The 23,069-nt window shown below is 36.4% G+C and overlaps 1 protein-coding gene across 1 annotated transcript; it reads right to left on the bottom strand.

The window, feature by feature from the left end:
• Window positions 1-425: 425 nt before the first annotated feature.
• On the bottom strand, window positions 426-22,691 carry LOC311069865 (uncharacterized protein; the record flags this gene model as incomplete). Its single annotated transcript, XM_084093374.1, has 7 exons — window positions 22,586-22,691; window positions 21,904-22,054; window positions 17,746-17,798; window positions 16,867-17,027; window positions 6,297-6,445; window positions 1,094-1,150; window positions 426-481 (listed from the first exon to the last, which is right to left on the bottom strand). The coding sequence occupies exons 1-7, from the start codon at window positions 22,679-22,681 to the stop codon at window positions 426-428; spliced, it is 723 nt and encodes a 240-aa protein (XP_083949500.1). The 5' UTR covers window positions 22,682-22,691.
• Between the last annotated feature and the right edge of the window lie 378 nt (window positions 22,692-23,069).

Raw genomic sequence — 23,069 nt, 5'->3', positions numbered from 1 at the left:
TTTCTTTCTGTCAGTCAAAGAGTGCTTCTCTTATTTGAACTGTATTATGATTCCACTAAACCAAAGGAAAAATGTATTTCAGGCCTGATATGATTTTTTTTACTGCTTTAAATGATATGTGGTAATTTAGCAAGACAAGTATGCAATCCTAAACTACACAGCAAAATCCCCAGTGTTGAATGAAAACCCCTCCGTGCACTGGCTGTATGTCCACACCAGAGAGTGTTAAAATAACACTGAAAGTGTTGACGTTAATGTGATTATTAATTAAGTGATGATCGAGCATTATTGAGGAAAACCTGCTGCTAACAAGCAGAATCACTGAAGGAAAGAGGAACACATGAACAGAAAATAGAGAAACATAACAACTCTCTTGTATAAAATACAAAGAACATCAAATATATTGTGCACAGAAGCTACTGTGTTTAGACGCACACATCAAGATTAAATATCTGAATCTCAAGAATGGTGACTAACATATCTGAAAAATAAACGCACACATGAACAATTTATGAAAATATTAGGACAAAAACTAAAACAAAACCATTATGACCTGGTCATAGTTTCTCTTGCCATAAAAAACGTGCTTTACAAATGCAAAGTTGGAGCAGTCATAGGAAAACTAATATTAAAAAGTCAAGAGCTCAACTAAAGCAAACACTGATCATATAATGGTGACATCAAATTAAACATTTTAAATTAAACATCAACATCTAAACCTCCGTTAATACTTAAGAACTTCTGTAGACGTCTAACAGAAATAAAGTCAGTCTAGTTAATAATAAGTGTAATAATGTGTAATGGCTGGAAGTCAGTTCTTGTGTTTCTCTTTCCTTCAGTGATTCTGCTTGTTAACAGCAGGTGTTCATCACTAATGCTCAACAATCACTTATTTAATCACTTAATTATCTCATTAACTTTAACACTGCTTCAGTGTTATTTTAACACACTGTAGTTGGACACATATGTACAATATTGTTCATTTAACACTGGGGATTCAATTTATCAGATTGCAGAACAATTTGAATCAGATGATGCCCAACTGAACACTCGACTGACTACAAACATTGGAATCAGTAGAGTGAGAACTTACCACGCCGGACTTTACGGATGAACTTGTCCTTAAACACGTAAGAGAACGGACCATGTCCTTAAAGAAAAAAAAGAAAAACATAACAGTAAAATGTTTCATATTTCACCAGAGAACAATTGTATATTGTCTTCATTTGACATTCATCACATCTTATTTCTCGTAAAAAGTATGTAGAACATAGTATTTAGCATATATGATGTGATTAAGTCTAACAAACCATCAACATTTCAAAATAAATGGTCTCTCAATCTCTTTAAAGCAGGGATGTACAAACTCTGTCTGGAGGGCCACAGACCTGCAGAGTTTAGCTCCAACCCTAATCAAACACACCTGATCCAGCTAATCATTGTCTTCAGGGGCTCGTTCTTCGTACGTTGCTTAAAACATCCGAGATCAAATGAGACATCCAAGATGATATCATTCTTCGAACACACTTGCCGGATATGATTAGTATAGCTGGTTTGAGTCATCTGAGATAATTGCGCGTTCATGCGCTGGTTAAAAGGGGATATGTATCGATAGTAGAAACATTGATCAGCAACGCTGCTATTGGCTGCTCAGCCTGGGCGTGGCCAAAGAGCGGGCTCAGTTTTTCTCCTCAGCAGAGCAAGAACTAATAGTCAAAGTTTATTCGGAATTTTAATGTTTAATTAAAACGCCAGGGAACACCTCAAAGTCTGCAAAAGCCAGGAGAGAGGGCTGGCAAAAAGTAGCAGACAATTTAAATCCGTTAGAAGTGGCCATGTTAGATGTTTTTATCACTTATTAGCCTATATTTTTGTATTTTAATAATTGCATAATTACTTTGTTCATTGTAATGTCAGAGTCACCACACTAGAACATGGGAACAAATAAAAGTGAAGTACAAAAATATTCTACATAATGGTATTTTTTGTTATATAGTCTCTTTTATAAAAGGCACTGTTAAATAAATGGTTGTCTGATTATAAAAGCAACCAAGAAAAAGGCTGAGAAAAGAAAAGATCTTAGTAGCCTACACTGTAAAATAATTTTTGCTGCATTAAATTAAGGCCGTATAGTCATTTCAACTGTTAAATCTTGAGTGATGAATTGCTTTGACTTGTGAAAGTGAAAACTGATAAACTTATGTTATGTTAATGTAAAAATATTAACACTTGTATCTGTTCCCAAGAAAGTGGTGGCTGAAATATGTGCAGTAAGTGGACATTTTCTAACTTTCCAAAATAAATAAAGTATAAGACTTTATAATGTCCATTTGTTTCCATTGCACTGGACAGTGAATAAACCCTCTCAGATAACTGTCATATGGAGGAACTAGCCTACCTGCAAGCGCATAAATAACTTTACATATACTTGTATGCTTTATGGCTGCAATATAAGTTGCAGGATTCCACATCTGAAAGGCCTACAGAAGTGTCTGCACAGACAGAGGAGACATAGGCCTACAGGTGGGCAGTGTATAGACAACTTTTCCTTTTTATTTGTTGCATGAGGCATGTGTCTAATATCTCTTGTTGCAGGCACTTGACCACTGGCTTTTCTTTACAAAGAACAACTGAAATAAAACTCAAGGAACTAAGCATATTTGTATTTTATTAAACATTTAATGAAAAGTGTGTTTTTTTGGCAATGTTGTGTAATATGGCACATGCAGCAATGCCACAGGCCCTGTCAGGTGTGCAACCCTCAGACTTTTCAGACACTGACATCTTCCCTTTAGTTAGCCAAAGTTCATTTCATTGTGTGCCCTTGTCCTGGCTAGAGCTGCATTGTAACTGGTTTGGGTCAATGGGGTCATAAAACACCTGTCTGCAGGCAGGAACATGTCATAATCACCTATGAAAAAATGCAGTTCTGTTAGGATCAGCATAAGTGTATGTAATACAGTGAGCTTGATATTTAATTGTGGAACTTTTCTTACCACTTTCAAATAATGTGCATAAATGTGAATCTCTGAAAATGCTTAAGTCATGCACAGACCCTGGCCATTTTGCTTTCACATTTGTGATATGGAAGATTTTAGTCAACTGCCTTCTTTCTTTTTTTTTATATAATATTACTAATCTGGAATATTAAGAATCACAATAGTAACTGGGCTGCACATTTACATTGTGAACCCTCTTTCTGTTCACATAATCCCCTTATTGAGGCCTTGATGGCAGTCTATAGCCTATAGTCTACCAATCACGTTAGTGAAGCCTGAGTGACATATACTGTAATCGGCATGGACCATGGTCATGATTGCATGATCTTCATAAAAAATTATGATAGTCTAAAAAAAAAAAAATGCTTTAAAAAAAAATGCTTTACAACATTGGGTCTTAAGTGGCTTGGAAATTCCACAAAAAAAAAAACTAAAACTGTTTCTTAAACCTAAAAGCGCCAGGTAAACTCCGAATGACATGACAGACAGCACTTTCCATCAAGTTCTCCGCATCTCCAATAGTGTAAAGGAAAGCCACTCGCAAATAATCTTAGGGCAATGCAAACAGTTTGTGCTGTAGCCTAGTTAAAGCCCGACTCCGACAAGTCGAAAATAAATGTGCGTTTCCAACAAATTAATAATGTAAACGACAATCTCACGAGTCCCGAGAAAAAATATATATCTCAGAGAGTGCACTATCGCGCTGCGCTGGACTTCCCGTATCAGCTCCGCTTATGAAGCCGCAGTCTAATCATGTTAACATGAAATAAGCCTGCTCCCGAGCAGGTTTAAGATTGCGCACCTGTTGCTATGACAGCAAGTCCAGGATGAGCGTCGAAGAACCAAACAATCCAAGATCATGCCAAATCCCCAACAATCAAATCCAGCTAACTGAGTTAGCGACGTACGAAGAACGGGCCCCAGGATTACTGGCATGTTAGTTTTATCAGAGTTGGAGCTAAACCAAAGATTGTCTTATTATAAGGAGATGAGAGGGTCTGTATAATTTACTGTGCATTATTTAATAATCATTAGGAACACAGCGGTTATATATGTGACCCTAGACCACAAAAGTAGTCACATGGGCCAATTTTATTTAAAATTGAGATGTATACATTATCTGAATGCTGGATAAATAAGCCTTCGATTGATATGGTTTGTTAGCAGAGGTGGAGATTCCAGGGGTCAGAAAGTAAAAGTCCTGCCATATGTTTATTCCACCCATGAACTCACACAGCAAAAACTCCAGTGTTAAATGAACTCTCCTGGGAGTTTATTTGGCTCCAGACTCAAGAGTGTTAAAGTTAATGAGATAATTAAGTGATTGATTGAGTGATGATTGAGCATTATTGAAGACACCTGATGTTAACAAGCAGAATCACTGAAGGAGAAAAATCACAATTTTAGACACCGTTATGGAGATTAGTGTTCGATTTAGTTGGGCAGTTGACCTTCAAATGATTATCTTTAGATTTTGTTTGGCTGTTGATCTGAGTTATTACAGCCAGATGAACAAAAAGAAAAGTTGATCAGGTGGTGTTGGTTATATTTGAACATAATCATAATTTGATCTGAATCACTGAACTCAATTAGAGCCTAATCTCTGACTTAAATGTATATTGCTCATTACAACATCAGTTCATTTAACACTGGAGTGTTTGCTGTGTGAGTTCATGGGTGGAATAAATATATGGCAGGACTTTTACTTTCTGACCCCTGGACTCTCCACCTCTGTTTGTTAGGATAGGACAATATTTGGCCGAGATACAACTCTTTGAAAATCTGGAATCTGAGGGTGCAAAAACAATCGAAACACTGAGAAAATATCCTTTAAAGTTGTTCATTTATGTTCGTGATGATTGTGCTGCATTCACTCACAAAAATACATTTTATATATTTACAGTAGGAAATTTAGAAAATATCTTCATGGAATCGATCATTTTGACCCATACAATGTATTGTTGGCTATTGCATCAAATATACCCGTGTGACATGTGACTGGTTTTGTGATCTAGGGTCACATATCATTAAAGTGCGAGATTAACCTGGCAGCAATAGAAAGAACACTTCATGTTTTATTTTTTTTTATTAATTAAACAATATAACACTATTTATAATAAATTATTAATTTTCTCTTTATTCATTAAAATGCTTAATATCAGCATCATATGCATACATGCAGTTATAATAGTCATAACAACTCAAGTCTTATCATAACTAGAACAAGCTAAAAGCCAAATAAAGAAAACATCTGTATTTTTTTACTTTCTTTAGACATATCCAATATCTTGTATTACATGGCTTGGTTGAATTCTAATGTAGAATGTGGTGTGTTACAGTATTTCTTGATAACAGACCGCTGCTAAGTACAACACACCGTTGCCATGAAAAACAGAGCATTGCTATGGACGCAGTATTCTAACCGTAGAGACGGAACAGACTATTTTTTTTGGCGGAAGCAATACAATCGTTTTTAAATCAATAAACTCCTTTTTAAATCAATATTTTGTGTCAAATTATTGATTTATTTGGTGTAGCCATGTAATAAGCGGGATAATGTAGAGCGAGGCGGTTGTTATACCAACAGGCTGATCGGGACCCTGACGCGAAGCCAGACAAGCAAAGAGAAAAGTTGATCAGGTGTGGTTATGTTTTGACATAACTTATACACTGCTACAGTGTTAATTTAACACTTTTTAGTGTTCTTCTCATATTTTAACACTTTAACACTCTTGAGTATGATCTCAAATGAACTCTCCTGGGAGTTTATTTGAGACCACACTCAAGAGTGTTAATTTAACGCTGGAGTTTTGCTGTGTCTCTTAATTGATCCTTTCAAGCTTTTTTATTGAACATTTTCAAAAAATATATATAACAATTTATTAGATATAGAGAGCACTTTTTAGTATATTTTTCAACTAAAAGTGGATGTTTCTTTGCCTGGTTCTACCAGACTCTCGTACATTTAATTTGTACAGAGAGTCTGGCCTCTCTCCATTGACAAGCGTTAACTTCCTTGTAGGCGAGTATTCTGTTGAAGTTTAAAACTATTGGATCTGCCCAGAGTCACTCTGGATCTAACCTTTGGTCGTGACGTAACCCTACAACTCAACTAACGCATGACATCAACGTCATCATTCTCAGCCACTCCCTCTGTTCGCTGATTGGGCCGCCAAAAATTTTGGCCGGAGAAAACCAAAGAATACACCACAATCCCAGACGTAGTACTGAAGGGAAATAAAATTGAGCGGAAGTACGCAGGAGGGCGGAGCCAGGCTAAATGTTTCTGGCACTCACCTAAATTATAGCACAGAGCAGCAATTTGGACACACAATATGTCTTGATCCCGTATCTCCTGCTTCTCTCTTAGATCCGGTTCCTTTTCAAGATCCTTCAGTTGTTTCTCTTGCAGAACTTTGCCCAGACGTCCTGCTAAATATGCAGCACTGCACAACGTCAAAAAACAAATTTAAACAACACAGGATACATCCAGCTTTTACATTGATCAAACAATTTAATGATTCATTGACTTAGAATCAGTTACAACCGTGTAAACAATGTTTTGTCAAGTAAAAAAAAAATTATATATATATATATATATATATATATAAAATAATAATAATAATAATAATAATAATAATAATAAATAATAATATATATATATATATATATATATATATATATATATATATATATATATATATATATATATATATATATATATATATATAAAGTTACAATGTGTTTATCATATAACACTTAAATTAAGTTAAAAAATGTATTCTAATAACAATTATACCTTTTTGTGGAAGGCGGGGCATGGTTTAAGAGGCTGCTGCAGAATGAGGTCCTGTTTACACGAGAATGCTCGCGGGTGGAAACGTAAAAATATTTTATCAGATGTGCCTTTCGTTTAGACGGCGACAGCGTTTTTGGGGCTTAAAAACGCAAAAAAGTGAAACCACCCACCAGAGTGGAAATCTAAACGCAAAAGTCTGCTAGACAGTGAAGGCACCGATCAGTGCTTCACATTGCCACCTAGCCGCCTGGAGTGCATACTACATTGAATATCACGCACTTTTGCGTCACCGTATGCACGCAGATTTCCCCCCATAACGCTCGTCTAAACGCAGAATAAAAAGTGATCACTTTTGCGTTTTCTCTTCAGATCGTTTCCGTGTAAACGTAGCCCAAGTATGGGTGAGTTGATGGTTAAGGGACACACCTCTCGTTAATTAAATCTAACAGGTGTTTTCATCAAGAGACAGGATAAAAAGCTGGGCTTTGAGAGAGTGAAGGAGAGCTGCCTAGGAAGCATGCTGTGCTGTTTTCATGCTGCACTCGGAGGAAAGAATTATTGATTTGAAACACTTATTTTGTGATTGCTGAAAAGCCCTTGTGCTTACTTTTTGTTTGTTTATCAAGGAGTGTGTTAATAAAGACAGCTCTGTTGCTCAGACCCTGCCTCCCTCATTTCTAGACCGGGAAATTAGGTCGGTCTTCAAGCAGCTCTCTCTCCCCTTATCGCTCTCCCTCTTTCTCTATTCCCCCTCCCTCTCGACCTGTCCCAATGTCAGCCATTAGTAGGCTAAAGACATAAACCACAACTGGACCTTATCTGAGCCACAAAATCTGTGTATATTAAATATGGAGTCATCTCAGCCTTAATAAGCCTGTTAACAAGCAGAATCACTGAAGGAAAGAAGAGAACAGAAAAAGAGACGAGCAGAAACACTAGAACTACAACTGACTTCAGTTAGGGCTGGGCGATATAAATCGCGATATTGTTATGCGCATCTCGTCAGTAAAGCCGGTTCCTTGATTTAGCAGAGGTGGAGAGTCCAGGGGTCAGAAAGTAAAAGTCCTGCCATATATTTATTCCACCCATGAACTCACACAGCAAAAACTCCAGTGTTAAATGAACTCTCCTGGGAGTTTATTTGGCTCCAGACTCAAGAGTGTTAAAGTTAATGAGCTAATTAAGTGATTGATTGAGTGATGATTGAGCATTATTGAAAACACCTGATGTTAACAAGCAGAATTACCGAAGGAGAAAATCTCTTTTTTAAGTTACCATTATGGTGATCAGTGTTTGCTTTAGTTGGGCTCTTGACCCTTAAACTAATAACTTTAGATTTTGTTTGGCTGTTGTATCTGGGTTATAACTCTCAGATGAACAAAGAGAAACGTTGATCAGGTGGTGTTGGTTATGTTTTGACATAATAATCATAATTTGACCTGAATCACAAAACTCATTTAGAGAGTTAGGTTTACCTTGTTGAGTATAGCTGCCTGTGATTCTAATATTATGCCATGTTAATCATTTTCAATGTAATCAGAAAGATTTCTTGAAAGTTGTTCTGATCAAAGGACTTTGAAAATTATATTATTTGGACACACTGACACCAAGAATCAGCCTGTGATTCTCAACAATGGTGACAATAATAAAGCATGTTGCAGTGCATTCTGGGTGCCACCAATCAAAACTCATCCATGGCTCCCATCATGCATTGCAGTATGAATAAATTATGATCTGAATTGTCTTGTTTTCCTAATTGAATATTCTTTTTGTCACCATTGTTGAGATTCATGCACTGAATCTTGATGTCTGTGTGTGCCTTAAAGAAAGATTTTCTTTTTCTTTATCAGAACAACTTTTAAGAAATAATTTGAATTATATTGAAAAATCTGGAACTTAATCTGTAGAATTACTGTGATGTTGTAATGACCAATATACATTTAAGTCAGAGATTAGGCTCTAATTGAGTTCAGTGATTCAGATCAAATTATGATTATGTTCAAATATAACCAACACCACCTGATCAACTTTTCTTTTTGTTCATCTGGCTGTAATAACTCAGATCAACAGACAAACAAAATCTAACGTCAATTGTTTAAGGGTCAAGAGCCCAACTAAATCAAACACTAATCTCCATAACGGTGTCTAAAATTGTGATTTTTCTCCTTCAGTGATTCTGCTTGTTAACATCAGGTGTCTTCAATAATGCTCAATCATCACTCAATCAATCACTTAATTAGCTCATTAACTTTAACACTCTTGAGTCTGGAGCCAAATAAACTCCCAGGAGAGTTCATTTAACACTGGAGTTTTTGCTGTGTGAGTTCATGGGTGAAATAAACATATGGCAGGACTTTTACTTTCTGACCCCTGGAATCTCCACCTCTGTGATTTAGTAGTAAATCACCATCACCTGCTTTCAGATGGAGCGGCATTTAGGGCTGAGGAGATAATTAAGTGATTCATTTAGTGATGATTGAGCATTATTGAAGACACCTGATGTTAACAAGCAGAATCACTGAAGAAGAAAAGCACAAATTGTAAGTTACCATTAAGGTGATGGGTGTTTGCTTTAGTTGGGCTCTAGACCATTATACGTTTACTCTAATATTTACTGTTGTTTGTCTGCTGTTATTGATTTATAACAGTTAAATGAACAAAGTAAAATGTTATCTTATAGTGTTGGTTATGTTTTGACATAATCATACTGTGATCTGAAAAGTGAAACATATTAAGATAGTTTGGTTTAACTTGTTAGCAGCAGTTTTGTGATTCTTCAGCCTATGATTATCAGGACTTTACTTATAATTCAAAATATTTAATAAACATTGCTCTAATCAAAAAGACGTTCAGACATCAATAATCAGCCTGTGAATCTCAACAATGGTGGTGACAATAATAAAGCATGTTGCAGTGGCTGCCACCAATCACAACTCATTAATGGCTCCCATCATGCATTGCGGTATGAATAAATTATGATCTGAATTGTCTATGTAATTTACTTTTCCTCATTGAATATTCTGCTCCTCACCATTGTTGAGATGCATAGACTGAATCTTGACATCTGTGTGTGCCTAAAAGAATGATTTTTTTTTTAAACAAGTTTTAAGAAATCCTTTATATCAAAAATTCTGGCCATTTATTCAGATTCACAGTTATGCTGTAACCAACAACATAAATCGAAGTCAGAAAGAAGGATCTTAATGAGCTCAGTGATCAAGTTCAAATGATGATTGTCATAATATAACCAACAAAGATCACTTTTTTTTTCTTTGTTCAACTGGCAGTTTTAACTCAGATACAACCGCCAAACAAAATTTAAAGTACACATGAAAGGGTCAGAGCCCAACTAAAGCAACTACCCATCACAATAATGGTAACTTACAATTTGCGATTTTCTCCTTCAGTGATTCTACTTGTTAACATCAGGTGTCTTCAATAATGCTCAATCATCACTAAATTAATCACTTAATTATCTCATTAACGTAAACACTCTTGAGTGTGGACTCATACACTCCCAGGGGTGTTAATTTAACACTGGAGGTTTTGCTGTATACAAAGAGCCGTAGTTAACTGACAAGCTGAGCCATATCGCATTAATTATCGCTGGCGATACGTCCGTGATATTGATGTGATTTGGCTCAGCTTGTCAGTTAACTACGGCTCTTTGTAGTAAATGCCGCTCCATCTGAAAGCAGGTGATGGCGATTTACTACTAATCAAGGAACCGGCTTTACTGACGAGATGCGCATAACAATATCGCGATTTAAATCGCCCAGCCCTAACTTCAGCCACAGCCTCAGATGAAATCAACTGAAGAGAAAAGAAGACATTAAATCTGTGAAGATCTCAGCAGAGGAGGATTAAACAACTCCACAAACAGTATTACCAGCTTCACTTATTACTAACCTGGGGTGCGTTTCCCGAAAGCATCGTTGGCCAACTATGGTCGCAAGTTCATCGCAATGTCCATTGAACTCTATTGGTAACGACGGAACTTGCGACCATAGTTGGCCAACGATGCTTTCGGGAAACGCACCCCAGACTGACTTTATTTCTGTCAGACGTCTACAGAATTCTTATTATATCTATTGTCTTTTTTGGCTGCTGTGATAGTGTGTTTGTCAAACACACTAGTGTGTTTGTTTGAGATCAGGTGATGATGGTTACCTGTTGATGGTTTTATAATCATCATGAAATAGACTGATTCACTGATGTCTTTTGAATCTAACAATTATGTTGTTCCATTAATATATACACAACACAAACTCTGTTACTGCAGCATGAGATCCAGCAATATAACAATCAGCTAGAAAATTTAACAAACATGAGCACGAAAAAGTCAGTCTATGCTGACACACACAGACATCAACAATCAGCGTATGAATCTCAACAATGGTGACAATCAAAAGTACCTCGCTGCAATGCATGCTGGGTACCAGCATAGTACAAAACTCCCAGCATGCATTGCGACATGAATAAATTATGCAGCTGAATTGTCCTATTATGTATTTTTAATTTTAAATATTTGCTTTTTTTTGCTGTTGTTTTTTTTGTAAATTAGTAGCTTTTCAGTGATGTTCTGAATTGATCTGTTTATCTGAATATTTTTCATTGTCACCATTAATGAAATTCATAGGCTGATTGTTGATATCTGTGTATGTCATCATATGTGTAGCTTTCTGAGCTCGTATTTGTTAACAGGTTAAACTGACTGTTATAATATTGTTGGATCTCATGCTGCAGTAACACAAACTGGTGGTTAACAAACCATCACCAGGTAACCATGATCACCTGATCTCATTTCACTTTAGCTTTCTTTGCTGCTGCAAATGTGTTTGACAAATACACTGTCACAGCAGCCAAAAAAAGACAAAATATATAATAAGAGTTAAAGGGTTAGTTCGCCCATTTAAGACATGAAGTTGTATGCAATCCTTACCAGCACTATAGTGCATACACACTGACCCACTCTGTGGTAACCTCCCTGGTCAGAGTTCTGGCCGCTCGAAGTTTTTCAAGAAAGTATTCCCGGTTACTTTCCGGGGCCTCAAAACTGTGCGTTATTACGTGGAAAAATTATATGCGTTTCAAAGCTTGATTAATTTACATCACAAAAAACACTCCGGGCAAAATTCATACCTCAGTTTTAATCGGCACTATTTTCTTTCAATTTCTATCAATCCGCGCTGCTGTCAACGTCAACAGTGCGCACGTTCCGATCAGCAGTTCCATAGTGTTTACACAATCGAATGACAACGACGTAAAAAGTACAAAATTAACAATGGTGCGAACTTGTAAATTCCCAGGTTGTGACCACAAGAATGTGCCGGGATCACCGTTCAGATTCCATCGTTTTCCTGTTTCGGATATAGCTACAGTATAAGACAGCTTTGGCTGGTTGCCATCGGCTACTCTGCGGGAGCTAAAATATCCAAAATAAAGGATTTTCGTGTGTGCAGTGCTCACTTCAGCGAAGACGATTACATCCCAAGGAGGAAAAATAAAATAAAAAGATTTTAAAGAGTTTTGCTGTACCAGTAGGCTACCACAGGTAAGCTCTATTTACTAACTTTATAATTACATGTCTGAACTGTACGGTTAAAAAAGCTGATGTTTAGACTCCAGTGGAAATCACGTGAAAAGAGGTCTATTATAAAAACAGTTTATAGGGATATAGGTACAATTTTGCGGGTAAGCTCTACTAACTTTATGATCCCATGTCTAAACTGTACAGTAAACAAGCTGATGTTTAGACTCCAGTGGAAATCACGTGAAAAGAGGTCTAATATAAAAACAGTATATAATGGGATATAGCTTCATCTCTGTTCTCTCGCTCTCTCTCTCTTCCCGTTCTATCTCCATCTGATGAAGTTCGGCATCGGTATACTCCGGTTCATAAAGGTATCCCTTTGGTGTTGTGCTAAAATTACTTTCATCCTCATCTGTTCCGTCTGACATTATGCTAAAATTTGTTTCATCATCAGAACTTTCGTAGTCAGACATGTTGTCAACGAGTCGCGCTATCAACAGCTCATCGGAACGTGCGCACTGTTGACGTTGACAGCAGCGCGGATTGATAGAAATGGAAAGAAAATAGTGCCGATTAAAACTGAGGTATGAATTTTGCCCGGAGTGTTTTTTGTGATGTAAATTAATCAAGCTTTGAAACGCATATAATTTTTTCACGTAATAACGCACAGTTTTGAGGCCCCGGAAAGTAACCGGGAATACTTTCTTGAAAAACTTCGAGCGGCCAGAACTCTGACCAGGGAGGTTACCACAGAGTGGGTCAGTGTGTATACACTATAGTGCTGGTAAGGATTGCATACAACTTCATGTCTTAAATGGGCGAACTAACCCTTTAAGAGCTCAACTAATGGAAACACTAATCACTGTTATGGTGACTTCAAATGAAACACATTAGAGTTAAACCTCTGTTAATTCTCAATAAGATCTTCTGTAGACGTCTGACAGAAATAAAGTCAGTCTGGTTAGTAATAAGTGAAGCTGGTAATGCTGTTTGTGGAGTTGTTTAATCCTCCTCTGCTGAGATCTTCACAGATTTAATGGGCCCTATCTTGCACCCAGCGCAATTGACTTTGTACAGTGACGCATGTATCATTCCTATTTTGCACCCGCGCACAGCGGACTTTTCCCTCCACAGATGCACGTCGGTTAACTAAGAAATACACTTGTGCTCCCCGGGGCGGTTCAGGGCAAAGAGGCGTGTTCCGGCGCAAACTTTCCCTCATGCTATTTTACAGGTTTAGAAAACAATTAAAAAGAAAAAGCTTAACGTCAATGCAGTAAGACGGTGAAATTTAAACTCAGTAGCCTATACACCACCTCAAACATGCAACGCGCTATTGCACGTTAAGCGTTTTATAATGGTTTTCTATGGTAGTTGTTCATAGTCTGATGTAATCTGTTTGCCTCTATAAAGTATGCTTCATTAATAAGGTAGGCCTATATTGTGTACTAAATTTGGTGCTTCAATATCACTCTCATTAAGCGTCTTAAATGGGGAAGAACGCTTGATTACGCTGCCGTTGTCTGTTTAAGCAGAATACTGCCATCTAGTGGTAGCAGGTTTTCTCAGACATCTGTGTGTGGATTGTGCAAGGCAAAACCGCGAAATGAAAGTCTCAATCCAAATGAATCAAATAGGATCGACTCAGAAACGAGTCAATGAATGCACGCGTGTCACCTGATCCACAAATACACTTCTTACTTGTTGCATGCACAAATTCTGGCATACATTAATACAAAATCGAGGTTTTGTATTAACAACTATGTCTCTATTTGTATAAAATGCTGCACATTCATGTGATTTTGGATTTTGCACACACAAGTTGTATTGTATTAGTTTAAATGTAGTGACGTACATTTGTGAATTTGTCAAATAGATGGGTAGTTGTGCACGCATTAATAATTAGCACCATGCCTATTCATTTGTAGTTGTTTGTGTGTGGGTTGTGAAATGCTTAAAAACAGCGAAAAGAAAGTCTCAAAATCCAAATGAATCAAATGAGATCGACTCAGAAAAGACGTCAATTAATGCACGCGTGTCACCTGATCCACACATGCACATCTTCTGTGTTGCATGCGCAAACTATGATACACTAATACAAAGGAAAACATTTGTATTCACAAAAATGTCTCTATTTGTACAAATTGCTTCACATTCATTCAATTTTGAATTTTGCACACGCAAGTTGAAAGGCATGGATAAAACATTTCTGCAACATTTATCAAGTTCATTGATAAGTGTGCTTGCACGTGTTAATCATTTTGATACAATATTCATCCCATAAGTGGCGCGTTGCGCATGTTATTCATATACTATTTTAAGGGCGCATGCTTGGCCATAATCAATGTAGCGTGTGCACAACGCGCATACACTTTGATTCTCTCATCTACACAGAAGCAGCAGTTCTCATTTTTGCAAATCAGATAGATAGATAGATAATTATGAAAGCATACATCTAGCTTACACATCCCAGTGGGCATTTGATGTCAATTTAACATCAATATGACATCAAATTGATGTCAAAATTACATCAAGAAATTGGTCAAAAATGAAAGTCAAATTGACGTCAAAGTGTTGATGTCAATTTGATGTCAAGAGTTTGACCTCTGCTGATGTCATTTTGCCAAACAAAAAGGTGAAACGCATGGCCGTACACTTATTACCAGCTTCACTTACACTAACCAGATTTACTTTATTTAATTTCCAGTTTAATGAAATCATATTTTGTATTTTAAAGTCACCATGATGGTGGTTAGCGTTTGCTTTAGTTGTGCTCTTGACCCTTGACTCTTTAATATATAAATTTTCTCTGGCTGCTATAACTGTGTGTTTATAAAGCACAATTGTTGTAGCTAAAAAAGCCATGAGAAACTGAGATCAGGAGATGTTGGCTGTTTATTGATGAAATCATCATGTAATTCCCTGAATCCCTGATCATGTTCAGTGTCTAAGGTTTTGATTATATAGGACTTGTGGTTTAAAAGTGGTTTTATTCATGATAGAAGTAATTTGATTCTACAGCATGTCTAGCAGATGTTTATCAAATAATGTACTTGGTTTTTAAAAACTATTTAGTGCACAAAACCCTGTCATCTATGGCATTACTTAGACGCACACAGACATCAAGAAACAGCGTATGAATCTCAACAATGGTGACAATCAAACAAAATATCCAGATAATCAGATCAACTCCAGCTGCATAATTTATTAAAGCCGCAATGCATGCTGGGAGATATGGGTGAGTTTTGATTGGTGGTACCCAGCATGCACTGCAGCATGAAGCACTTCATTGATTGTCACCATTGTTGAGAGTCATACATTGATCCTTGATAGCTAAGTAATAATGTTAAGTTTAATGCATTAAATGTTTTTAAAATCCTTTATTAATTTAAAAAAACGTTATTCTCATGCTGTTAGATTAATGGCTTATATTATAATACAACATCAAAACCGCAAGTCCTATATAATCAAACATTAGACACTGAATAAGATCAGCGATTCAGGCAATTACACGATGATATTGTCATCATCTTCAATAAACCGCCAACATCTCCTGATCTCATGGCTTTTTTAGCTACAACAGTTGTGCTTTATAAACACACAGTTATAGCAGCCAGAGAACATTTAATATTAAAGAGTCAAGGGTCAAGAGCACAACTAAAGCAAACGCTAACCACCATCATGGTGTCATCAAAATATGTTTAATATATTTCAAACTATTTAAATATTATATTTATTTAAACTGGAAATTAAATAAAGTAAATCTGGTTAGTGTAAGTGAAGCTGGTAATAAGTGTACGGCCATGCGTTTCACCTTTTTGTTTGGCAAAATGACATCAGCAGAGGTCAAATCTTGACATCAAATTGACATCAACACTTTGACGTCAATTTGACTTTCATTTTTGACCTATTTCTTGACGTAATTTTGACATCAAGGTGCCCGCTGGGATTTACCCAAATTATCATACGCCTGCTTAACCGAAGTTAATCTGGGTGTGTTTCTCCATCCCCAATGTCACTTCTCTGTGTTTTACGGCCCTGACGAGAACGTCGGTCTCCTCGGCTGTGAACCATTCCTGGCAAATCCGCCGTTATAATAGCAATCCGCCATGGAACAAGCACGCCTGCTCTTAAAGGGAATGTGAGATGACGCTCTGATTGGTTTATTTCACGTTACGCCCAAACCACACCTATGAATAATGAAGCTACTTCAGACCAACCCCTTTTAGATTTGCGTCGGGCGCAAGAGTCATTTATCCCGCCGGTATAATAGCAACAGCACCCAAGACCCGCCCACAAAGTTACTTGCGTTTCGCGCTTGATACTTGCGTTTCAGATCGTTAAAATAGGGCCCAATGTCTTCTTTTCTCTTCAGTGGATTTCATCTAAGACTGTGTCTGAAGTCAGTTGTAGTTCTTGTGTTGCATTAGTATGCCCTTTTTTGTTACCAAAGTTCCAACTAGTTTTTCTAGTTCCAAAAACTATCCTGTGTATATTTTCTTATAAGTTTCTTTATAGCTTTAATTGTACTTTACCCAAGTGAGTGTTCAAAGCGAGTGTGAGTGGCTCCCGGATACACCAGATATGTTCCTCCGAGTTGTTTGATGTGACGGAGTCTCTGAAACTGAGGAGTGTCGATGATCTTCACCAGCAGGGGGTGCAGCGCAATCTGACCATGAATGGGGTCGTTGAAGATCTACAGGACAGAAAAGAGTAAATACTATATGCTGTTCTTAGTTTAGAAATGCACCAGGAAAAGTTAGGTTTCAGACAATATCAGCATGTTTTCATGACTGCATCAATAAGGACAGCAGAAAACTATAAAAACATATTCTATTAAATAATTAGTTCATTTAGAACATGGACAGATAGAGCCTCTAAACTGTGTTCTCATCGATCTGTTAACCTTATTTGACACTCAATCAGTAAAACTATAGATGTATTTATGCAATAATTAAAAATAATAATCATCATCATCACAGCTGCTAAAAGGTCATTTCCGACTCTGTACACTGCCACTATTATATATTGCCATTATTACATCATCAAGTTGTGTAATATATGCAGACAGACAGATTCCCAGCTAACATACTTTTGTTATAAGAACTTTCTCCAAATATTCAGTGTTGGTTCTGGGAACGTGAAAATGTCCAGTTTTTCACATTCCCAGAACCAACACTGAATATTTGGAGAAAGTTCTTATAACAAAAGTCTGTTAGCTGGGTTGTCACTTGCCTATTACTGCACATGTAAAAATACTGTTTGTTGAGTTTTGAAGTTTGGCTGTCTAAAGCATTTAGCATCATGGCTTATGTGTCTGTTTAGTTTTTTTATTCATAGCAGTCCAACATACTAATCCTAAACAAATATAAATTAGTTTTTAATAAATATTTTGGTGCCATTTTAACTTTTACCTTGTGAAAGGGAGTTTGATCTTCAGCCTCTTCAGTTGGAGGAGGACCCTCATCTGTAAGCAAAGCGTCATCAATTTTTGTGAGTGAATGCTAATAGGTCTGTGTTATGTTTAAAAATAATTAATTAACAAGCATAAACAGAATAAAGAAGAATAAAATATTTCAGAGCAAAATTAAATTCTTAAATCTAATTTACAATATCTCTTTAGGTTTACTTCCACACAGCAAAAACTCCAGTGTTAAATTAACACTCCTGGGAGTGTATATGAGTCCACACTCAAGAGTAGGGCTGGGCGATTTAAATCGCGATATTGTTATGCGCATCTCATCAGTAATGCCGGTTCCTTGATTAGTAGTAAATCGCCATCACCTGCTTTCAGATGGAGCGGCATTTAAGAGCCGTAGTTAACTGACAAGCTGAGCCAAATCACATCAATATCGCGGACGTATCGCCAACGATATTTAATGCGATATGGCTCAGCTTGTCAGTTAACTACGGCTCTTTGTATACAGCAAAACCTCCAGTGTAAAATTAACACCCCTGGGAGTGTATGAGTCCACACTCAAGAGTGTTTACGTTAATGAGATAACTAAGTGATTAATTTAGTGATGATTGAGCATTATTGAAGACACCTGATGTTAACAAGTAAAATCGCTGAAGGAGAAAATCGCAAATTGTAAGTTACCATTATTGTGATGGGTAGTTGCTTTAGTTGGGCTCTGACCCTTTCATGTGTACTTTAGATTTTGTTTGGCGGTTGTATCTGAGTTAAAACTGCCAGTTGAACAAAGAAAAAACAGTGATCTTTGTTGGTTATATTATGACAATCATCATTTGAACTTGATCACTGAGCTCATTAAAATATTTCTTTCTAACTTCGATTTATGTTGTTGGTTACAGCATAACTGTGAATCTGAATAAATGGCCAGAATTTTTGATATAAAGGATTTCTTAAAACTTGTTTATAAAAAAAAAATCATTCTTTTAGGCACACACAGATATCAAGATTCAGTCTATGCATCTCAACAATGGTGAGGAGCAGAATATTCAATGAGGAAAAGTAAATTACATAGACAATTCAGATCATAATTTATTCATACCGCAATGCATGATGGGAGCCATTAATGAGTTGTGATTGGTGGCAGCCACTGCAACATGCTTTATTATTGTCACCACCATTGTTGAGATTCACAGGCTGATTATTGATGTCTGAACGTCTTTTTGATTAGAGCAATGTTTATTAAATATTTTGAATTATAAGTAAAGTCCTGATAATCATAGGCTGAAGAATCACAAAACTGCTGCTAACAAGTTAAACCAAACTATCTTAATATGTTTCACTTTTCAGATCACAGTATGATTATGTCAAAACATAATCAACACTATAAGATAACATTTTACTTTGTTCATTTAACTGTTATAAATCAATAACAGCAGACAAACAACAGTAAATAATAAAGTAAACATATAATGGTCTAGAGCCCAACTAAAGCAAACACCCATCACCTTAATGGTAACTTACAATTTGTGCTTTTCTTCTTCAGTGATTCTGCTTGTTAACATCAGGTGTCTTCAATAATGCTCAATCATCACTAAATTAATCACTTAATTATCTTCTCAGCCCTAAATGCCGCTCCATCTGAAAACAGGTGATGGTGATTTACTACTAAATCAAGGAACCGGCTTTACTGACGAGATGCGCATAACAATATCGCGATTTAAATCGCCCAGCCCTACTCAAGAGTGTAAAGTGTTAAAATATGAGTGTTAAATTAACACTCAAGAGTGTTAAAGTTAATGAGATAATTAAGTGATTAATTTAGTGATGATTGAACATTATTGAAGACACCTGATGTTAACAAGCAGAATCACTGAAGGAGAAAATCACAAATTGTAAGTTACCATTATGGTGATCAGTGCTTGCTTTAGTTGGACTCTAGAGCCTTATATGTTTTACTATAAATTTTGTTTGCCTGCTGTATCTGAGTTATAGCTGACAGATGAACAAAGAAAAAAAAGTGATCTGATGGTGTTGGTTAAATTATGACAATCATCATTTGAACTTGATCACTGAACTCATTAAGACCCTTATTTCTGACGTGGATTTATGTTGTTGATCACAGAATAACTGTGAATCTGCATAAATATCCAGAATTTTAGATATAAAACAAAGGATTTCTTAAAAATTGTTTTAAAAAAAAATCTTTCTTTTAGGCACACACAGACATCAAGATTCAGTCTATGCATCTGAACAATGGTGAGGAGCAGAAAATTCAATAAGGAAAAGTAAATTACATAGACAATTCAGATCATAATTTATTCATACCGCAATGCATGATGGGAGCCATTAATGAGTTGTGATTGGTGGCAGCCACTGCAACATGCTTTATTATTGTCACCATTGTTGAGATTCACAGGCTGATTATTGATGTCTGTGTTTCTAAATAACTTCATTTGAAAGTGTTTTGATCAGAACAATGTTTATTAAATATTTTGGATTATACGAAAAATACTGAAAATCATATGCTGTAGAATCACAGAGTTGCTGTAATTAACCAGTTAAACTATCTCAATAAGTTTCGTTTTTCGAATCACAACATGGTTATGTCAAAACATAACCAACACCATCAGATCACATTGCCTCTTTGTTCATCTGACTGTTATAAATCAATAACAGCAGACAAGCAAAATTTAAAGTTAGACATATAATGGTCTAGAGCCCAACTAAAGCAAACACCCATCACCATAATGGTGACGAACAATTTGTGTGATTTTCTCCTTCAGTGATTCTGCTTGTTATCATCAGGTGTCTTCAATAATGCTCAATCATCACTAAATTAATCACTTAATTATCTCATTAACTTTAACACTCTTGAGTGTTAATTTAACACTCATATTTTAACACTTTACACTCTTGAGTGTGGACTCATATACACTCCCAGGAGTGTTAATTTAACACTGGAGTTTTTGCTGTGCACCCAAAACCAAAAATAACAACCCAGATAGCAACACTGATGGCCCAGATCCGGCCCACATCTGGCACACGTGGAAAGATGATCTGGCCCACATGCAGCGTGGAATTACGGCACTTGACTGAATCTGGGCCACAAGCAGGCCATAGCAATGCCACATGTCAGCCAAGAGCAAATAAATAAACCAGAACTGGACCTTATCTGAGCCACAAAATCTGTGTATATTAAATATGGAGTCATCTCATCCTTAATAAGCCTGTTAACAAGCAGAATCACTGAAGGAAAGAAGAGAACAGAAAAAGAGACGAGCAGAAACACAAGAACTACAGCTGACTTCAGACACAGCCTCAGATGAAATCAACTGAAGAGAAAAGAAGACATTAAATCTGTGAAGATCTCAGCAGAGGAGGATTAAACAACTCCACAAACAGCATTACCAGCTTCACTTATTACTAACCAGACTGACTTTATTTGACTGAATTGACATTCATTGATTAAATTTTGTATTGATTTAAATTATATTTTTTATCCTCAGGTGGTTTTTTTTTTTTTTTTCTTTTTTTTTTTTTGGTAGTATTCATGCGTGTCCATTTTTTTTGTCAGGGACATCTTTTCATCCAAAGTCAGATTAAGAGGTGTACTATCCTGGAGCAACCACTAGGTTGTGGTTTGTATTACGCGTTTGTATTACAAGTGTTGTGTGTTCTGACCTGTAGAGTGAGTTGAAGAAGATATCCGATATCTGATTTATATTGAAGATACTACAAGAGGAAATACTGTCTCTCTTTACCTCCGGCAGGTTTCACAGTCAAGGCTTAAGTCCCAGACTAAAATGCATGTTTGAGCCGTTTTAACCAAAGCATCTTGCACTGGCATTTTTTAAAATATGTCACTGCCATTGTTTTGTCTCAGGATGCACAGCAGTAATGTTTTTTGTCTGAAGCATGTTTATAAAAGCTACTTAAATGTCCTAATTGAGCTAAGGCCTAATCCTGGCTTAATCTAATCCCTGTAAGTGAAAACAGGCCTATATCACATTATACCTGGTTAGGAACATTTATACTGTAACTTTGAATAAATGCATCTGCTAAAATATGTCAAAAGTAAGTAAAAAAGTAAACAACTCAGATGCTACACTAATACAGATATAAATAAATGCTTATAGAGTAGCTTAATTGTAGTTACCTGAATGATCCCCAAAATCAATGAAGTTTTTATTGTTTTCGCACCACTTATGAAAGCAGCCCTCAGCTTTCTGCTGATTCTCCTGACCCTTTCGATCATAATAGACCCTTACAAGCCATTCATGAAACTTCCTTGGCTTGAGACTGGACACCTGCAGGGACACACCACAAACTACAGAAATCTGAAAATCATGAGTTTAAAGTCCGCGTGAACCGGAAGTTGCAAACGACTTTTCTCCAGTGCTGTGACGTATTTCCAAGTGAAAAGGAATATTGAACAGAGGGCAGGGTTTTACTCTAGCGCTCCTCCTCTCCATCTCTCGCTCATAACAGACTAACGGTTTGAGGGGAGTGGTTAAGCGTTTTCAACCCAAGCCGTCAAACCTACATCATCAGAGAAGGAACGCCATTCCAGACCGGAAGTAACTTTTCAGATTTTGATTAAAGATTACCACAGCAAACATTTATTTTCTGTGTATTAATTTGATTCACCGCAAGACTTGTAATATGCACTAACAAAGTAAATAGGGGCAATTTTGATTTCATGTCGACTTTAAATCTAATAACTAATTCATTTCTTTTAGTGGTGACTCAGTAAAACAGACAATTTGATGCTCAATAGATTCACAATCATGAATAATAATTATTTATAATAAATATTTGAGATAAGTGAGATTTTGTACCTGGTACTTCTCCATCTTGAAGGCTTTGTTTGGCTCATTCTTGCTATAAAAATGGACATTTTCAATGGGCTCATTACCCACTTCACCAAATCCCATCTCAAGAACCTGAATGAGAAGAGATTTCATATAAGATAGAAAGATACATGTGAAAATGAATAGGTACAAAATAGGCATTTTTTACATAATTATATTTCTCCACTTAAACATACATGAACTTCACAGTCCTTAGCCGCCGGCTCTGGTACTTGCTTCCAGTATTTCTCCAGAAGTTTCTGAAGTTTTTGAATTGTAAATTGGCAATTAGACACACATTACAATAAATAAAGTCAAACATGTTCAAACATTTGGGGTAAGTAAGAATTTCTTTTCATTTTTTTTTTTTTTTTTTCAAAGAAATTAGCTCAGGAAGGACACATTAAATAGATCAAAACAGTAAAGACATTTTTAACAAATTATTTATACATCAAATAAATGCTGCTCTTTT

The sequence above is a fragment of the Abramis brama genome, assembly GCF_963993115.1.
Source record: "Abramis brama genome assembly, chromosome: 2".
Taxonomy (NCBI): Eukaryota; Metazoa; Chordata; class Actinopteri; order Cypriniformes; family Leuciscidae; genus Abramis; species Abramis brama.
The sequence above is the reverse complement of the archived record's forward strand: the minus strand, read 5'-3'. Positions and strand labels throughout refer to the sequence as shown.